This window comes from Lissotriton helveticus, chromosome 2_1 (genome assembly GCF_964261635.1).
Source record: "Lissotriton helveticus chromosome 2_1, aLisHel1.1, whole genome shotgun sequence".
Lineage (NCBI taxonomy): Eukaryota > Metazoa > Chordata > Amphibia > Caudata > Salamandridae > Lissotriton > Lissotriton helveticus.
The window spans coordinates 1789278300-1789296779 of record NC_136059.1 but is presented as its reverse complement, the minus strand read 5'-3'; the positions used below and the strand labels follow the sequence as shown (position 1 = coordinate 1789296779).

The 18480-nt window shown below is 48.1% G+C and overlaps 1 protein-coding gene across 1 annotated transcript in view; it reads right to left on the bottom strand.

Moving 5' to 3' along the window:
• Window positions 1-18480, bottom strand: part of BDH2 (3-hydroxybutyrate dehydrogenase 2) — a 155468-nt gene that overhangs the window by 2169 nt on the left and 134819 nt on the right. The window contains exon 9 of the mRNA XM_078676723.1: window positions 7140-7232. Within this exon, the coding sequence (XP_078532849.1) occupies window positions 7140-7232 (93 nt within the window). The remainder of the gene's footprint in view (window positions 1-7139; window positions 7233-18480) is intronic.

Sequence of the window (18480 nt, the reverse complement as noted above, 5' to 3'; positions counted from 1 at the left end):
AGTCGCCATGCAGGGGGAGACCACCCCGGTCAGGGTCTGCGACACCGAGAACAAGCTGGAGGTTCTGGGGCTGCCGAACAAGAGCGACCCCGGGCCTCGAGGGCCAGGGGGTACTGGCTGTAGCGGTGGCAAAGGCTGGCAGTACAGGTACATTTACCCCTCCTTCTGCGAACTGTCACACTGTATTGTAGTTATTTAGCCTCCAAATGCAAAAAAAGATACGTTTAATGCACACAGCCTCAAGTATACCTATCACATTTTTAACACCCCTGACAAAGAGGTGCAGTCCATCGACGCCCAGGCTTTGCGTGCAGTACCAAGAGCTGAACGTGTGATGTTTTGCCCAGACATTCTGGCATAGCTTTCATCCTAATGGCCAGACAAACATGCGCGGCTCATAAGACCTAAGGAGATGAACTCTCACAGAGGCAGCCAGTAAAGCTAGAGTAAAATTACGGTACATTTCGCAAATGCTGGCACACAGGTCTACCCTATGCCCTCTATGTGCAGCATTCGATCACTGTACTTTTTTCAAAGGATGAAGACATGCTACCACGCCTGGTACTGTCAGCAAGTAATTGAATGTAATCCCTTTACTTTAGAAGAATCAGCTAACTCCTTTGCCAGAAACTTTGTTCATAGCACCATCCATTATTTCTTCCACTAAAACACCTAAAAACACACATAGATGTTTTCAGTGCTAAAAGTTTGGATATATTGTTCAAGCACCCACTTCTGAATATGTTATCATCCTACGCCCATTAAGATTTTTTTAAACATAAAACAGTTTTGGAAATGCTATGGCTGCTATCAGAGAGGCACACTGTGTGATCTTGAACATGTCGCTGCAGCACCTCGACTTTTTTCCCTGCAGACAGACTATATGAACACTTCCTTTAGATACAGAATCTGCCTCTCCCCTGTTGACCATTGATTAGACCAGTTAGGCAGCGCGCACCAACTAACTAATAGCCTCTCAGAGCTATGTGTAATGTAAGCCTCGCTTGAAGGATGAAAAGCGGAGCCAGCCCTGCAGGGATTCCTGCCTGAGATTTGAAGGATCTCCAGCGACACTTAACCCCCCAGCGCCAATATTTACACTCAAAAGGCCTGCTTTAGAAATCATCCAGGGGGAGCTAGTCCTGACTTTGACAACACTGGCAAGAGATTGTTTGAGACTTAAGTCCTGTGCATGAAAGGGTGTCTGACTACAGCCTTGTGGGCAGACATATAATTTATTGGCTACACAGCGTGTTCGCAGTGACTTGTTTTATTTTATTTACATGAAATCACAGCTGCTGTGCGTCTCTAGCAACTTAATGGATTTTTTAAAGCTGGTATTTACCTCTATGTTTCTTTATTTTGTATATTGCCATGCAAACTCCTGCACGTATGTAATGTTTCCCAATATTCATTTTCCCATAGTTTATGTTCCCAGGAGACTCACCCTCACACACTCTGCACCCTCACACACTCTGCACCCTCACACACTATGCACCCTAACACACTCTGCACCCTCACACACTCTGCACCCTCACACTCTGCACCCTCACACACTCTGCACCCTCACACACTCTGCACCCTCACACACTCTGCACTCTCACACACTCTGCACTCTCACACACTCTGCACTCTCACACACTCTGCACCCTCACACACTCTGCACCCTCACACACTCTGCACCCTCACACACACACTGCACCCTCACACACACACACTGCACCCTCACACACACACACTGCACCCTCACACACACACACTGCACCCTCACACACACACTGCACCCTTTTTATTTGTAATATCAATACATCTAAGTCACGTAAATACAACACATATTGCATTACAAATGCTATAGGTGTCACATTTGCGAAAGTTAAAACTTTTGGCATTGTAAATGACAAAGCTATTTTCGCTATTTTCAAAACCAACACATAAATAAAAAATGTGTCATTTACAATACCAATAGCTCAAACTTTCCTAATGCGAGACCTATTGCATTGCAAATGCTTGTTTGTAATGGAATAAACAAGACTAAAAGTCCCAGAATTCAAAGGAAACAAAATTGGACTGGAGCAGCACATCACGCGTGGACCTATGAAACCTGGCAGGACTGGAAATGGATCACTCAGTCAGATATTCCTTCTTAAATACCTACATATAAAAAAATAGTTCTTGTCCAGAGTGGCCTTTCAGGGCCCATTATGACCCAGCTGCTTTGCCTTGAGAGAATTCAGCATAGAGACAGGCCAGGATTTTGGAGTCCACTCCCTTTCCAAATGCACTTTTGTTGTGGATAGCAGCTGCCGGGAAGTATAAAAGGGGTTGTTCATGTCCCTGCTTTGCTGCACTATCTGGAATGGCATATATACACTGAATTCTTTATAAACTCTCCCCTGACCAAATAACATGAGGATGTATGACGTTACAACGCATACTTTTACAACGCATACCATTACAACAAATTTTTTACAACGCAAAAACTATTACAACGCATGTATTTACAACGCATGTTTTTACAACGTAGGTACCTTTACAACGCATACCATTACAACGTAAGTATTGGTAAGTATATATTATTTTTTTTATTTTAAATTATTTGAAATTAATATAATTTAATTTAATTTAAATGTAATTTAAATAATTTAATTTAAATTTAATTTTATTTTATTTTTACCCTTCACCCCTGTACCCCAAAAACCCAAAACTGACTCTTAACCCTAAAAATACCCCTGTACCCCAAAAACCCATTTAAATAAATTTAATATAAATAATTTAATTTAAATTTAATTTTATTTTATTTTTACCCTGTACCCCTAAAACCCAACTGACCCTGAACCCTAAAAATACCCTTTTACCCAAAAACCCAAAACTGACCCTAAACCCTAAAAATACCCCTTTACCCAAAAACCCAAAACTGACCCTAAACCCTAAAAATACCCCTTTACCCAAAAACTGAAAACTGACCCTGAACCCTAAAAATACCCCTTTACCCAAAAACTGAAAACTGACCCTGAACCCTAAAAATACCCTTTTACTCAAAAACTGAAAACTGACCCTGAACCCTAAAAATACCCCTTTACCCAAAAACTGAAAACTGACCCTGAACCCTAAAAATACCCTTTTACCCAAAAACTGAAAACTGACCCTGAACACTAAAAATACCCCTTTACCCAAAAACTGAAAACTGACCCTGAACCCTAAAAATACCCTTTTACCCAAAAACTGAAAACTGACCCTGAACCCTAAAAATACCCCTTTACCCAAAAACTGAAAACTGACCCTGAACCCTAAAAATACCCTTTTACCCAAAAACTGAAAACTGACCCTGAACCCTAAAAATACCCCTTTACCCAAAAACTGAAAACTGACCCTGAACCCTAAAAATACCCCTTAAAAAAACCCAAACATATAACATTTTAAATATAATTATATACTTACCAATACTTACGTTGTAATGGTATGCGTTGTAAAGGTACCTGCGTTGTAAAAACATGCGTTGTAAATGCATGCGTTGTAATAGTTTTTGCGTTGTAAAAGTTTCGTTGTAATGGTAATGCGTTGTAAAAGTTGCGTTGTAAAGGTTGTTTCCCTAACATGAAGTTGGTTCTCACCTCCAATCCACTTCATGACAATGCTCAATTCGTTAATTGAAGATCAAACTGGAGCAAAGAAGACCCAGCAGATAGGAGCGAAGGAGAAGAAAAAAACAAAGACAGAGAAAAGAAAACAGAACACACAGCGATCTACTGCCTTCATAAGAGGCAGCCTATTAAACAGAGAAGCACTACTTTGATCTGTATACTAATGCCTGTGATCCAGTGTCAGCTCAGGCAAATTGGGTGCAATTGAGCTTATCGCTTCAAGGGTGATCTGAAGACAGGCTGATAGTCATGCAGCAGATGGTTAGCATTGGTGTGATCTTGACGTTGATCATAGACTGCTTTTTCAGTGATCTTAATGATAAATGGTAGGTGAAAGATAGAACAATAGTTGACGAGGTCATCATGTTCTATTGTAGGTTTCTTTAGGAGTGGGAGGATATGGCAGTCTTGAGAGCACTTGGGAAGATGCCTTGAATGAGGGAGGCACTGACTATGGTAGGTAGTGGTAAGATAGCATCCCCAGATAGAGTCATGATAAGACTTCATCTTCATAGAAAGTGGCTTTGAGGGACTTCAGTATGTCACCCAGATCTGGGAGAGATACAGCTTTGAAGGCTCACCATTTCAGGATTCAACGAGTAGGGATGGGTGTGAGAGATGAAGCAGGCTTAGTTTTGTCGATGTGCTGTTGGATCTTCTGTATTTTCTTTACTGAAGAAGAGGTTGATGGCATTGCACTTTTCTGTGGAGTGAGGAATATTTGAGCCTGGCAGTTGTTGTTGCAGTGTTTCATTATCTTGAACTGCGTCCTGCTTCTGTTGGTGGCTTCATTGATGGCAATGGTGTAGTACTTTCATTTGGCTGGTGTGATAAGCTATCTGTGTATTGTGTGGAGAGCCTTATGCTGAAAGGATATGTGCTGAAATGTGTGATTGTGGCCAGGATCACAAGGGGAGTGATGTGCGTCTAAATTAGAAGAATCACACTGTGGTGCTCATGAGAACTGGTGAGTTTACAGGCTAAAAAAAGATAGAATACATTTTGTCAGAGCAGCTCGAGCAGTTAGATTTCGTGTCAGTGTGAGACTCACAAGTACTATGAAAGAACTATCCTGTGTGGGTATTGTTGGGCCACAATACTCCTGTACGCCAAATGGGTAACTAGGTTTTTCCTGTTGGTACTTGGCTTTCTCAAGGTAGCGAGGGCAAGCTATAAAAGTCTATTCCCATTGTTGGGATTGGATAGACATTTTAACACCGATTTAACACTCAATATCCAAAACATAAATGTACAGCTTGTGCTTTATCTTTTAAAAGAACAAATTACTATTTAATGTTAGATAGCTGTACATATCTGTTAAGTTAGTATGTACGCAGAATGCCAGAAGGTGCTAGTGGTTTCTCAGGGTGCAGTAGACTCACAAGTATCATCATAGCTCCTACTCAATTGGGACTAGCTGTACTGGAACACTGTCCCGATGGCCATTGTTATTCTATGGAATCACACTCCATTCAATTAGGAGAGCTTTGTAAATACTCAAGTCCCAAGTCTTTTCTAAAGACTTCTCTTGCAAGAGATTTGAGTTTGCGTAATGGATTGAGATTTGGAGCCAAACTTGACACCGGGTCAATTTTTGGTACCACAGTAGGTAACCCAAGGGGCTAGGTGCCAATAGCCAATACAAATAAAAAATAGAAGTGCCCACAAACCCAACACTCTCATTATGTAGCAATGGATTCACAGGGAAGTGTCTGTGGTGCCTGATAGGACACAACCTAATGTCACTAAAGTTATGCAACCAGTTAGGGACCCAACTGGTTGTACTTTCATTTAATGGGACATATGTGGTGGTGGGCAAGTACCCTACAATGAAGTCCTGAAGTATCAACATTTTAAGTCTTCGAATCTACCAGAGATAGTGAAGAATTTCGGTAGCCTGTGTGCCCACTGCATTTGGTGGTTTCACCAGTTCCTACTGAAATTGACCCTTGGAGTTGGGACTTGACTTTAAAAGTTAATACTACTGGAACTGTACAAGAGAGAAAGATAGTTAAAACAGTTCTGTAACCAGAAAAACTTTATCCAACCAAGAGAACTGCTCCACATGTAGTTTGTGTGAAGGCAGACTGCCTGTTGGCCCTTGTGCACCCTGTAATAACGGATACAGGCACGATGTACAGTAGGCCAGCGACAGTAGTCTCACTGTCTGGATGAGAACAGATGATGCTGTTCAAAGATCAAGATAATACTGATCTAACTCTCTCCCATAATCCTGCCTAGCTGGGCAGCGAGTGTCTTCTGGCCCTTGGGTGATCCTCAGGTTTCAAAATATCATTCATGCATACTCTCCAGTCAGCACAACTTTGTGTATATCTTCCTGGGATCAGGCCAGCATCTACCATTAGGCTCAGTCCAGCTCCTTGGACAGGAAAGTTTTCAATCACCTTAAGGCCCACCGCAGCAAGGCTTCCCAAAACCAGCCTCAGTCTGAAGGGCGAGAAGCAATCCAACACAGGACCTACTCCTGGTCAGATTTATTTATTGTACACTGGTGGCCGTATGCAGGCTACCAAGTACTTGTCAAAGGGTCATGTTCATATCCTTCCTGGGTTGCCAAGCCATAAAGCCAGAGCCAAACAAAGGAGACTGCTTTATTACAGTTTTCACTGGCTTTGAAGTCAAGGGCCACAGGTCAATCCAGGTTCAACAGACCCTAAGAGCTTTCTGCTTAAACTAAAGTAAGCACTCCATGCCTCTTTCCATTGTCTTTGCAAACAGCAACATCACTAGATGAGGGGAAAGTGGGGCGTTGGATGGACTTCACTCAGGGGTCTTAAAGAGGATATCCAGGACGTATACGACTCCACAATTAGCTCCATTTAATTTTGTTGTAACTATGGACTGCTTCGAACTAGAGTGTGGCAACTTAAACCCTGCAGCACAATCGTATAGCAATTTGTATTGAGAATCAAAGACTGACTGATACGGCTGCTTTCCATTTGATGAAGACAAGTGTTTACTCATGGAGAAAAAATCTACTCTGCCCCAGCAGAAGTTGCTACTCGAGAATAACAGCTAAGTAAAAGGGTGAAATATAAAGAGAGGGAGGAAGAGTGGAAAAAGAGATAGAAAACAAGATAGAGAATGACCCTGACATAGAAAGCCAGAAATAGTGGAAGACAGAGCAAGGAAAACACTGAGAGAAATAAAGCTACAGCTTTTGAGCGAGGCAGAGCCAACAAGTTAAGTTTGTGGAGTTGCTCTCTATAAGCCTACCCATGCATTCACTTCAAGAGCGAGAGAGCTATATAAAGCAAAGTCTCAGACTGTCTGTGGCACATAGTTCCTAGACTTCATAATATTTGACTTATGAGACACAGAACCATATGTGGGACATCGCAAAGTGGCAAAACATTGAATTCTAAAAGCAAAAAAGGACAAATCGAGCAATTACACACAAGTATTACACAAAATCCATCTACAGAAATCCAAAGGGTGCACATACTTCCAAAGGTAGCCAGAAAAAACTTTGCTCACCTCATCAGAAGCCAGATACACACAAAGGTGAGCCACTTCTTCTGCTGTTGCCATTCTTCCCGTTTTCTGTCTGGCGAGGAAGTCTTTTAGTGCCTAAAATATTAAATGAAATTGTAAAAAGATAAAAAAAACTTTAATGCAGCAGGCCAAGAAACTGTAGTTGAAATCAGCAGCTAACAGCGTATGCAACTAGGTCTTTAGCAGAGTACAGCTTTCTTTCTTCTTTGAGAAATAGGCAGGCACATTACAGGCAAGTCAACATCCAATGTCTTGTCTCACTCCAAGACTGACATAGGTATGATGATCAAAGGACTAGAAAGAGGTCAGAAGTATAACATACACGCAATCAATCATAAACATACCTGCACATACTACAGGTTGATTGTGTGCGCATTCACCTCCTTCAGAGAGGACCTTTGCCTTCCTCTTTACCAGCACTGCCACTTATTAACATTAAGTCACACTGTATGGCATCTGTGTTAGTTGTTCAGTCATAAATAAGGTCTCAAGCAGAATTTCCTAGTATGGCCTTATTTAAGCTTTCCAATCTTCCAGTTCAAGTTATTTTTATATCTTCAGCCATCAAAAGGTATTCTGAAACAAACAACTCCATGTTTTCACTAGATCCTGAGTATGCAGAGTAATATGGAGTATCCTCACATGCCAGTCCGAAGGGAGCTCACACCGATAATTAGCAAATTCTCTGGTACTTGGGTTCAATATAAATGTAGGTTGTGGAATGACCAAAACAAGTGCATAAGTCAGCAATTAGACAGCAGTCAGGCATGGATTTCATTAGCAAGCACTTACTTCACTAGGCTCTCACCCAGTGCTTAAAATACAAAAAGCACAAGTTAATACTTGTGTAACGATATATCTGTAAGAGACATTAGTTAGTGATAGATTCCTTACCTTAGAATATCCCCAGGCGTCAGACTGGATCCGGAAATTTTTGCGTAGCAGTACCCTTGCGCGTCGGTAGGCGTCGTCTGCGTCTCCGCGTCCGTCGTCGGCGCCGTGATGACGTCGTCGAAGTACTTAGACGCCGCCTCCGCGTGCTGACCTCAGTTCTTAGACACAGCTTTTCCGCGCCAGAAGCGCTGAGCCATGTTAAGAACCAAAACTGGTGCCATTAAAACTAGGGCCCTGAAAGGGGGTAACCCTAACCCTAGATATCAGTTCGCAGAACGGGGAGGATGGGTGGGTCGGTAAGGAATCTATCACTAACTAATGTCTCTTACAGATATATCGTTACACAAGTAGTAACTTGTGCATCTGAAAGAGACACAATAGTGATAGATTCCTTACCTTAGAATAGATACCCCAGCAATACCAACCCCGGTGGTGGGTCTGCGAACCAATAATCACACCAGAAAGTCCTGGAGGACAGAACGGCCAAAGAAGCCATCCCTCCGGACTTGGCTGTCCAGGCAGTAGTGTCGTGCAAACGTGTGCAGAGATGCCCACGTAGCTGCCTGACAGATGTCTTGTAAGGGCACTCCCCGGCCCAGGGCAGTTGTAGTTGCCGTGGCTCGGGTGGAGTGAGCCCGCAATCCAACAGGGGGCTCCTTCCTAGCCAAGGAGTAACATGCCTGGATACACAAGATGATCCACCGAGAGATGGTCCGCTTGTGCACCGCTTTTCCCTTCTTAGCGCCCACGTAACCAACAAAGAGTTGGTCATCCACCAGGAACTGGCGTGTGCGATTCAAATAGAATGAAAGCGCACGTTTTGGGTCCAGACGGTGGAGCCGCTCTTCCTCTTTAGAGGGATACGGTGGCGGAAAGAAGGTGGGCAAGGTGATTGACTGCCCGATGTGGAAGGCCGTGACAACCTTGGGCAGGAAAGATGGCTTAGTACGTAACACAACATTGTCCGGATGGACAGAAAGGAAAGGAGGAGTACAAGAAAGGGCCTGGAGCTCACTCACTCTCCTGGCAGAGGTGATGGCAACCAAGAAGGCAGTCTTCAAGGTAAGAAGACGGAGAGGACAGTTGTGAAGTGGCTCAAAGGGAGCGCACATCAGAAACGTAAGAACAAGGTTCAAGTCCCACTGAGGCATCACAAACGGAACTGGAGGTAATGTGTGAGTGATGCCCTTCAGAAATCGATTTACAATAGGGGACTTGAACAAAGAAGGTTGATCAGGCAGCCTTAGAAAGGCTGAAAGGGCAGAAAGGTAGCCCTTGATAGTGCCCAGAGCAGTGCCCTGCTGGGCAAGAGAAAGAAGGAAGAGAAGAACCTCAGAAAGAGGGGCAGCAAGAGGATCCACAGCCTTTGCTGTGCACCATGCCACAAATCTGTTCCACCTGCAGGCGTATACCGACTTAGTGGAGGGACGCCTGGCTGCCAGAATGACATTACAGACTTCAGGAGGCAAGTCAAATGGCCTCAACGGTCGCCGCTCAATTTACAAGCATGGAGGTGGAGACTGGATAGGTTCGGGTGGAGGACCGTCCCCTGCTGCTGCGACAGAAGGTCCTCCTGAAGAGGCAGACGAACCGGGGGATCGACTGACATACTGAGTAGCTCTGGATACCAGTACCTTCGTGCCCAGTACGGAGCCACAAGGATGACTTGTGCTCAGTCGCGCTTGATCTTCTTCAGCACTGTGGGCAGAAGTGGTATAGGCGGAAAGGCGTATAACAGACCGCAACTCCACACGCGACGAAAAGCGTCGCCGAGCGAATGCCGCCTTGGAAATTCCAACGCGCAGAACTGATGACATTGCGCGTTCTCTTCGGTGGCGAATAGATCTAACCAAGGCTCTCCCCATTGCTGAAAGAGGCCTTGCGCCACATCCGAGTTCAGACGCCATTCGTGATCCATCATGCACCGACGGCTGAGTTCATCCACCCTGGCGTTCAGAGAACCTGCCAGGTGTTGAACCACCAGCGTCACGCCCTGCTGTTCCAGCCACTGCCAGAAGCGCAGAGCCTCCTGGCAAAGGGTCCACGACCCCACCCCGCCCTGTTTGTTGAAGTACCACATGGCGGTGGTGTTGTCCGTGAACACCTGCACTACACTCCCCCGGACAGAGGGGAGGAATGCCTTCAGTGCTAGACGAATCGCCCGCAGCTCCAAAAGGTTTATATGGAGCTGGGACTCCGCCGGAGACCAGGGGCCTCTGATCTCCGCCTCTCCCATGTGGCCTCCCCAGCCCTTGAGGGACGCGTCCGTCACAACTACGTGCTCCGGCTGGGGAAAGGAGAGGGATCTGCGCCACCACTGCAGCTGTCTCGCAGTGCCCTCCGAGATCAGGACGTGGTCGGACAGGTTGCCCTGATGCTGGGCCCACTGAAACTTCAGGCCCCACTGCAGAGCCCGCATCCGCCACCTGGCGTGATGCACCAGTAGGATGCAGGAGGCCATCAGCCCCAGAAGCCGCAGCGTCAACCTGACCGAGACCCGGATAAAGGCTGAAATATAGGAATCAGACAATCAAAAGGGGATGAAAGGGGGAAGAAAGGCTATCTAGGGCAGCCCCCCACTCAACAAATCTGAAACAAAAAGCCCTATTCAGCCTGCATGGTATAAATCTCAGACTATGTAACTCAAGGGGCCATACCTCATATTGGCTCACCAAGCGGCTAAATTAAACCAGTGCTGTGTTACAGGTCCGGACATGCCTTAAGATATACAAAAAGGATGTGCACAGGATACATCACATAAAGAAAATATGTGTGAAAGCAAGGAAAGTACCTCACGGACGTAACACCCGAGGGGGTTCCCGGTATGCAAATGACCGGTCTACCCACTTCTCATCATCGGTTACTTTCCTTGCTGGGAGGATGAAAAAGTGCAAAAAGAATGTGCACAAGACAGAATAGAGAGACAGACAGGGAGTGTACAAATACACTACCTGGTAGGACAGAGAGGAGTGCTCAAGAAAATCCTCCATTTTTCCGAGACGTCAGAAGCGCCGGAGGGGCTCGGCAGCGGTGACTCACATCTAGGAGTTTTCCAAGACGGACTCGTGATCTTTTGACACGCCGTCTTTCTGATGCTCGACGGTATATCCAGCATTTGCGAGCATAAGGTTTCCATATGAAAAATGGAGGATTGAGAATAGAGACCCAACCATTTGCCCTGACGAAATTGCCAATGACAAGGCAATAAAACATGTCGGTCCAGTCATAACAATGAATGGTATCAATGTAACCATTTTTTAGAAGGTGAAGTTTGGCAGCACCAGAATAAAATCGACTCAGCCAGCCAAACCTCACCATTTTATATTATAATTCATATTTGTCGGTGTTGGGTGTAGGTACTTGTCAACTTTTCCTTGAGCACTCCTCTCTGTCCTACCAGGTAGTGTATTTGTACACTCCCTGTCTGTCTCTCTATTCTGTCTTGTGCACATTCTTTTTGCACTTTTTCATCCTCCCAGCAAGGAAAGTAACCGATGATGAGAAGTGGGTAGACCGGTCATTTGCATACCGGGAACCCCCTCGGGTGTTACGTCCATGAGGTACTTTCCTTGCTTTCACACATATTTTCTTTATGTGATGTATCCTGTGCACATCCTTTTTGTATATCTTAAGGCATGTCCGGACCTGTAACACAGCACTGGTTTAATTTAGCCGCTTGGTGAGCCAATATGAGGTATGGCCCCTTGAGTTACATAGTCTGAGATGTATATCATGCAGGCTGAATAGGGCTTTTTGTTTCAGATATAGGAATCAGAGCCTGAATATCCCGGACCCGCTGTTTGGGTGGGTAAACCCGAAACTGCGCCAAGTCGAGAACCGCTCCGATGAAGAGGAGCTTCTGAGAGGGGCACAGGTGTGACTTTGGCACATTGATGGAGAACCCCAGCTGGTGCAGGAGATCTGCCGTAGTCTGGAGGTGGCTGACGACTGTCTGGGGCGAGTCTGCCTTCAACAGCCAGTCGACGAGGTAGGGGAAGACTGCAACCCCTAACCTGCGCAGATGAGCTGCGACCACAGCCATCACCTTTGTGAACCCCCGTGGGGCGCTGGTAAGGCCGAAGGGGAGCACGGTATACTGAAAGTGCTCGTGGCCAACCGTGAACCGCAGGTAGCGCCGGTGGGCCGGCAGGACGGGGATGTGGAAATAAGTGTCCTGCAAGTCCAACGCTACCATCCAGTCTCCTGGGTCCAGGGCAGCTAAGACCTGAGCCAGAGTCAGCATTTTGAACTTTTCCTTCCGGAGGAAGCCGTTGACGTTCCGTAGGTCCAAGATAGGGCGTAGGCCCCCTTTGCCCTTCTTGGGTACCAGAAAGTAGTGGGAGTAGCAACCACACCCTACTTCTGGCCCAGGAACGCGCTCGATGGCCCCCTTGGCCAAGAGGGCCGTAACTTCCTCCTGCAGAAGTCGCAAATGATCCCCCGATACACGGTGGGTCTGCGGTGGCTTGGCTGGAGGAGTCGCCTCGAAGGGGAGGGAGTAGCCCCTTCGGACGATCTGCAGCAACCACCTGTCCGACGTGACAGTGCGCCAGTGGAGGTGGTGATGGCGAACCCTGCCCCCCACTGGCGTCACTTGGGCCTGAAAGCACGGACTAGGAGGGTTTTGAGGCGGATGCTGCGGGGGAAGGTGTGGACTGACCTCGCCGTTGACCCCGACCGCCACCACGGCAGTTTCCACGGCCGCCACCGCGTTGGGTATTACCCTGCGGAGCGTGGCTGGCAGCACGTGTGGGAACACCCCTTCCGTGGCCACAAAAGGAGTGAAAGGCAGCCGATTGCTGGCGCGGGGCCGAGAGGCCCAAGGACTTGGCCGTAGCCCTGGAGTCCTTAAAGCACTCAAGCGCATGGTCTGCCTTGTCGCCAAAAAGGCGACGGCCATCAAACGGCATGTCCATCAGTGTGTTTTGGACATCGGCCAAAAAGTTGGCGGACCTCAACCAGGCGTGGCGTCTGACCGCCACTGTCGTTGCCATCGCTCTACCTAGTGAGTCGGTGGTATCCAGCCCACACCGGATAGAATATCTGGCTTCATCCCGGCCCTCCACAAGGGCTTGGCCGAGTTTGGCCCGTACCTCCAACGGACACTCTGGCAGCACTTCCGCAACCGTATCCCACAGAGAGTGGGTGTAGCGGCCCAAGAGGCATGCGGTGTTGGAAGACCGCAGTCCCAGACTAAGGGAGGAGTAGATCTTTTTACTGTACTGCTCGTACCTCTTGGATTCCCTGTCCGCCGGAGCCGACGGGAATACGGTCTGGGAATTGGAGGCCTGGATGACCAGGCTCTCGGGGGTGGGGTGGGTGGACAGGAAACATGGGTCGCCCGGAGCCGGGCGGTGGCGTCTGGCCACGTTCCTATCTACGGGTGAACCAGTAGCGGGCTTGGACCAAGTGCCCAAAAGAACGTCGGTTAAGGCCTCGTTAAACGGCAGCAGAGGCTCGGCTGAGCATGACTGCGGCTTAAGGACCTCAGTGAGGAGGTTAGTCCTCACGGCCGCGACGGGGAGCTCAAGGCCCAAGGCCTTGGCCGCCCGCATCAACACCACACTATAGGTTGCCCCCTCCTCCATAGCCACGGTAGGAGATGAGACAAAGCCAGTGTCTGGGGAAGTGTCAATACCACTGGCCTCCCCAAGTTCACCTGCCCAGTCCTCCGAAGACTGGCATTCACGTGCCAGAGGGTCCTCAGACCCCTCCCAATCCTCCTCATCACCCATCTCCTGGTACTCAGGGTAAGAATATGATGGGTCCGGTTCATGGAATGTAAACTCTCCGAACGGCGTCTGAAGCGGCGCCGAACGGCGCCGGAACGGGGTCGAGGGAGGCCTCGGGGACGGCGCAGCCCGAGGACGGCACCGGGGGTGACACCTGTGGAGTCGGCGCCGGGAGGTCGTTAAATCCACCGGCGACGACCCGGTTCCGGAGCCGGATCCAGCGGGGCCCTGGGCGCCGGGCCCGAAGGCGCCGGCGGCGTCGGAGCCGAAGCCCCCGACGGCATGGGGGCCGGAGCCCCCGACCCGCTAGGACCCCCAGACGGGTCCGCTGGGCCCGAAGGCGCCGCGGAGCCCGTCCAAGGAGAGAGAGACCTCATGGCCATGAGAAACCGCTCGATCTCCTCCGGCGTCGCATGAGGCCCAGGGACCGGAGGGTATGAGGCCGGACGTGGCGCCTGCGACTCCGACGGAGCAGCGTGGGCGGTGCCACCTGAACCCCCGGCCGCGCCGCGCGAGCGTCAGGGAGAGTCAGAAGAGCGATGACGTCTCTTCGACTTCTTGTGCTTACCTGACGACTTCGACCCGGAGGAGTGATGTCGACTCCCGGAGCTATGATGGCTCCGCTCCCGCGACCGGTCCCTCGACCTCCGTCCGGACCGGGACCTCTCTTGGCGCGGGGCCGACTGCCGGAGTTTGAGCCGCTTACGGGACCGCTCCCGTCTAGCCTTCGAAGTCAGGGCCCGGCAGTCGGAACAGGTCTTGTCGTCGTGGTCGACGCCGAGACAGTGGAGACACCGACGGTGAGGGTCGGTGACCGACATCAGCCGGTCGCAATCCTCACAGGGCTTAAAACCTGGCATCCCTACCGGCACCGTTCGGATTCGAAGACTTCGAAAAAGAAAGATCAAAATATCTAAAAAGTTTTTGTCAAAAAGTGAATAAGGTACCACTTTTTCCGGATCTGCGCTGCTGGCGCGGAAAAAAGAAGAACTGGCGTCAGCGCGCGGAGGCGGCGTCTAAGTACTCCGACGACGTCATCACGGCGCCCACGACGCCGACGACGGACACGGAGCCGCAGACGACGCCTACCCAGGGCCGGCGCTAGGCATGGGCAGTGTGGGCAGCCGCCCAGGGCCTCGCGGCTGTCTAACTGTGATTGGGCCCCCCCCACGAGCCCATCGACCTTTTGAAATGGTGCCATTGTAAAAGTGACAGGTGGGGAGCCCCCTCCCTTGGGGTTTGCAGCCGTGGTGTAAAGTGCGAGGCCCACGGAGGGGGCCCCCCTCACCTCCTCACCTCGCCCGGCTGCCATTGACTGAAAAAGGCAATATGACACCCCATCGCTTTCAGGTGCTGCAGAGTGGGAAGGCGGGTTTGTGGCCGCGATCAGCCTAATCGATGCATCTGCATAACATCAGTTAGGCAGCTACTTGAACTGGCATGAGGTGTGAAGTGAGCCCTGCCCCTGCATGAATGAAACGCAGAGCATCCTGCAGGGCTCACATCACAAAAGGCGCTGCTCCTTCCACGGAAGGGAGAAGACAGAAAATGGATAAAGGGCTTATTATTGTTTTCTTTTTTTGCAATTCTGTTTTTTTTTCTCAAACAAGCACGTTCATCCAAAACAAACATTAAAAGAGTAAAACATAAATAATAACTCCAGTTAAAAGCGCTTGGTGTTTTTATTTTCATGTAATTTACATGAACCGAAGGAAGAATGAGCAAATGGGTCTTTAAAAGTTTAGTGGAGATGCTAACATTCAGTGAGGGGGAGGAATGGGGGGGTGGATCCCACATCCATCCTTCTCACCCAAGGGGAGTGCAATGAACCCTCCAAGATACATCCAAGTAATATAACCCCTCAAGCCACTCACCATTCATTGCTGTATGCCTGAAAAGTAACACGAGAGCAGTTGTGTAACAACAACATTATGGGGTCCCTCTCTGCAGAATGTAATGATGGGCCCCAGAGTCTCCCACATCTCACAGATATTCATTTGCCCTAGGCTTCATGGGAGCCCCCAGGTGGGATGGGGCCCTCAGAAGTGTTGTGGGCCCATCTGTGCTGCAGGGGCCTGTATTGTGCCCAGGCACAAGACGTGAAGCAAGGTAAGAGGCCGGAGAGAAGAGTGGTGAATTGCAGGGCATGTAGGGGAGAGAAGGAACTTGAGAGTCAGAAACAGCAAATGGAGGGTAGAGGTGAGAGAGAGATAAAACATGAAGGGGGAGATTTTCAAACCTTTTGCCCTGGTTTTGTGTCACAAAAGTGACGCTAACCGGCGCAATTTATTTTGCTGCTATTTTCTTTCCAGCGAAAACTTGTTTTGCGCTGGAAAGCACAATCTAAGTAGTGCAAAGCAGTGCAAAGCAGCGCAAAGCACCATAGCGCTTCAGCGCTAAGGTGTGTGCATGGCGCACAGAGCTGAAACAAGTAACGGTGCAAGGGAAAGGGGAGGAGAGAGCCATGTGTCTGAAAATATGGTGCTCTCCTGCTCCCTCCCTGTCGTGCACTGCAGCGCAGCCTTACCGGGGAGTGGGGGGGAGGGGGCTGCGCTGCATCACATGACTTTTTTTTAAAATCTCCCCTAAAGAGTTGAGCATGGAGGGGAGAGGTGGACATGAGGGAGGCAGAACCTGTGAAAAAAGTTGAGGCCGAAGAGAAAGAGGAAAGGCAGTGCTTGGATAGGAGAGTTAGATATAAGAGAAGCAGAACCATCAGGAAAACTTAAGTGTCATAGAGAGGGAATGGTAAGTGTTGGATGTAAGAGGGCAAGACAACCAAGAGCTGGTAAGAGGCTGGGGTAGAGAGGCAGGGGAGAGGTAAATTTCAGAAAGGTAGAACCAGTGAGATAAGGCTAGAGACTGCAGAGAGATGAGAGGTGAAGGGCTCAGCAGGTAGGTAGGAGGTGGGTGAAATAAAGGCAGAATTTGGGAGAAAGGTAAGGGACAGTAGGTAAGATAAAGTGAAGTGTAGAGCATGGAAGGGAGACATGGATTTATGAGACAAACAGTGAGACAAGGTAAGAGGTAAGGGGATCAAAGAGGAGAGGTGGCTGTAAAGGGGACAGACCAGCAAAGAAATCTTAGGAGGCTGAAGGAAGAAATGAGAGGAGAATGGCAGTACATGGATGGGGTATGTAGATGTAAAAGAGGCACTACAATCCAGAACCCGTATACAGAGAAGAGAGAGGGAATGATGAGAGGTTGGTGTAGAAGGCCAGAATCAGTGAAAAAGGTAAGAGGCAGGGGGGGGAGATGAGGCATACAGCATGGAGGAGAAAGGTGGATAAGAGAAGGACATAACGAGAAAGAGAAGCAACAAAGCTGGGGATAGCAGAGAGATTGATGTAAAAGGTGCAGAATCCATAAAATAAGGTTTGAGGAAGAGATGAGAATAAGAGTAGAGCATGAATGGAAATAGGTGGTGTAAGGGGCAAAATCTGTGAGAAAAGATTAGTGTTCAAGAGGATGAAAATCGAGAGAAGATGTAAATGGGGCAGAACCAGTGACAAAATGTTATAAGGCTGGTGGAGAGATGAGCAGTGAAGGTAGTGTATTGATAAAAGTCATAGCTGTAAGAGAGACATAACCAGCAAGAGTACATAGGCAGAGTGGCAAGAGAGAGAAGTGGATGGAAGAGAGAAAAACCAACAAAAGACAGAGGTGAGTTGAAGAGTCAGAGAGGAGGGGAAGGTAGATGTTCGATGTGCAGAACCAGAAAGAGAAAGTTAAAGGCTTGGTGAGAGATTAGAGATGAAGTGTAGATCAGGGAGTTAGAGTTCGATGTAAGAAGGGCAGAATCAGCAAGGAGAGAGGGAAGAAGGAAGGGGAGAGGTGTATGTAACGAAGCAGGAGCAGAAAGAAAAGATAAAAGGAAAGGGAAGAAGTTAAAGGCATGGCTGGATTTAGGATGGCATAACCAGCAAAGAAGATAAAGAGTGGGTGGAGAGTTGAGATGTGAAGAGTAGGGCAGGGACGAGAGATGTGGATTTAAGAGGGGAGGAATCTGCAAGTGAATATGAGAGGCAAGGTGGCAAGATGAGAGATAAAGAGTCGAGCATGGAGGTGTGAGGGTCAAGATGGATGTAAGAGTGGCAGAACAAGAGAGTACAGGTAAAAGGCTTGGGCATTGGGGAAAGATAATACTTTAAAAGGAGAGCATGCAGAACGAGGTGGATGTAAGAGGGGCTGAACTAGAGGTGAGATAAAAAGTAAAGCACAGAGAAGAGAGGTGAATGTAAGTGGGCAGAATCAGCAAAAAAGTAGGAGGCTGGAGGAGAGGTAAAAGTGTCTTTGAACTAGCATGTGCTGCTAAGTACATTTAGCCTTCTGCCAAAGTTTTCAATGACCTGTCTCTTTATTTTCCAAGTAGAAAGTGTGGCTTAGATTGGCGATGTGTGTCATCCTTCACAAAAGTTTGTGATCTCGAACCATCCTCGACATGTCTGCGGAATTACAGCCTGCTCTCTGCGTACTCTTACTACTCTTGATCTTTCTATTAAATGTAGCTCCCATTTGGGTCCCTTTCCTGCCCATTTAATGAATGGATATCTAAACATCATAGACCCTGCCCTGACCTCCATTTCCAATATCGCCCTTACGTTATCATCTGTCTCAACCAATGAAGAAAAAAAAAAGAAAAAACTAAAAAGCAGCGTTTGTTCCTCTGCTCAAAAATCCTTCAGCAGGCACAAAGC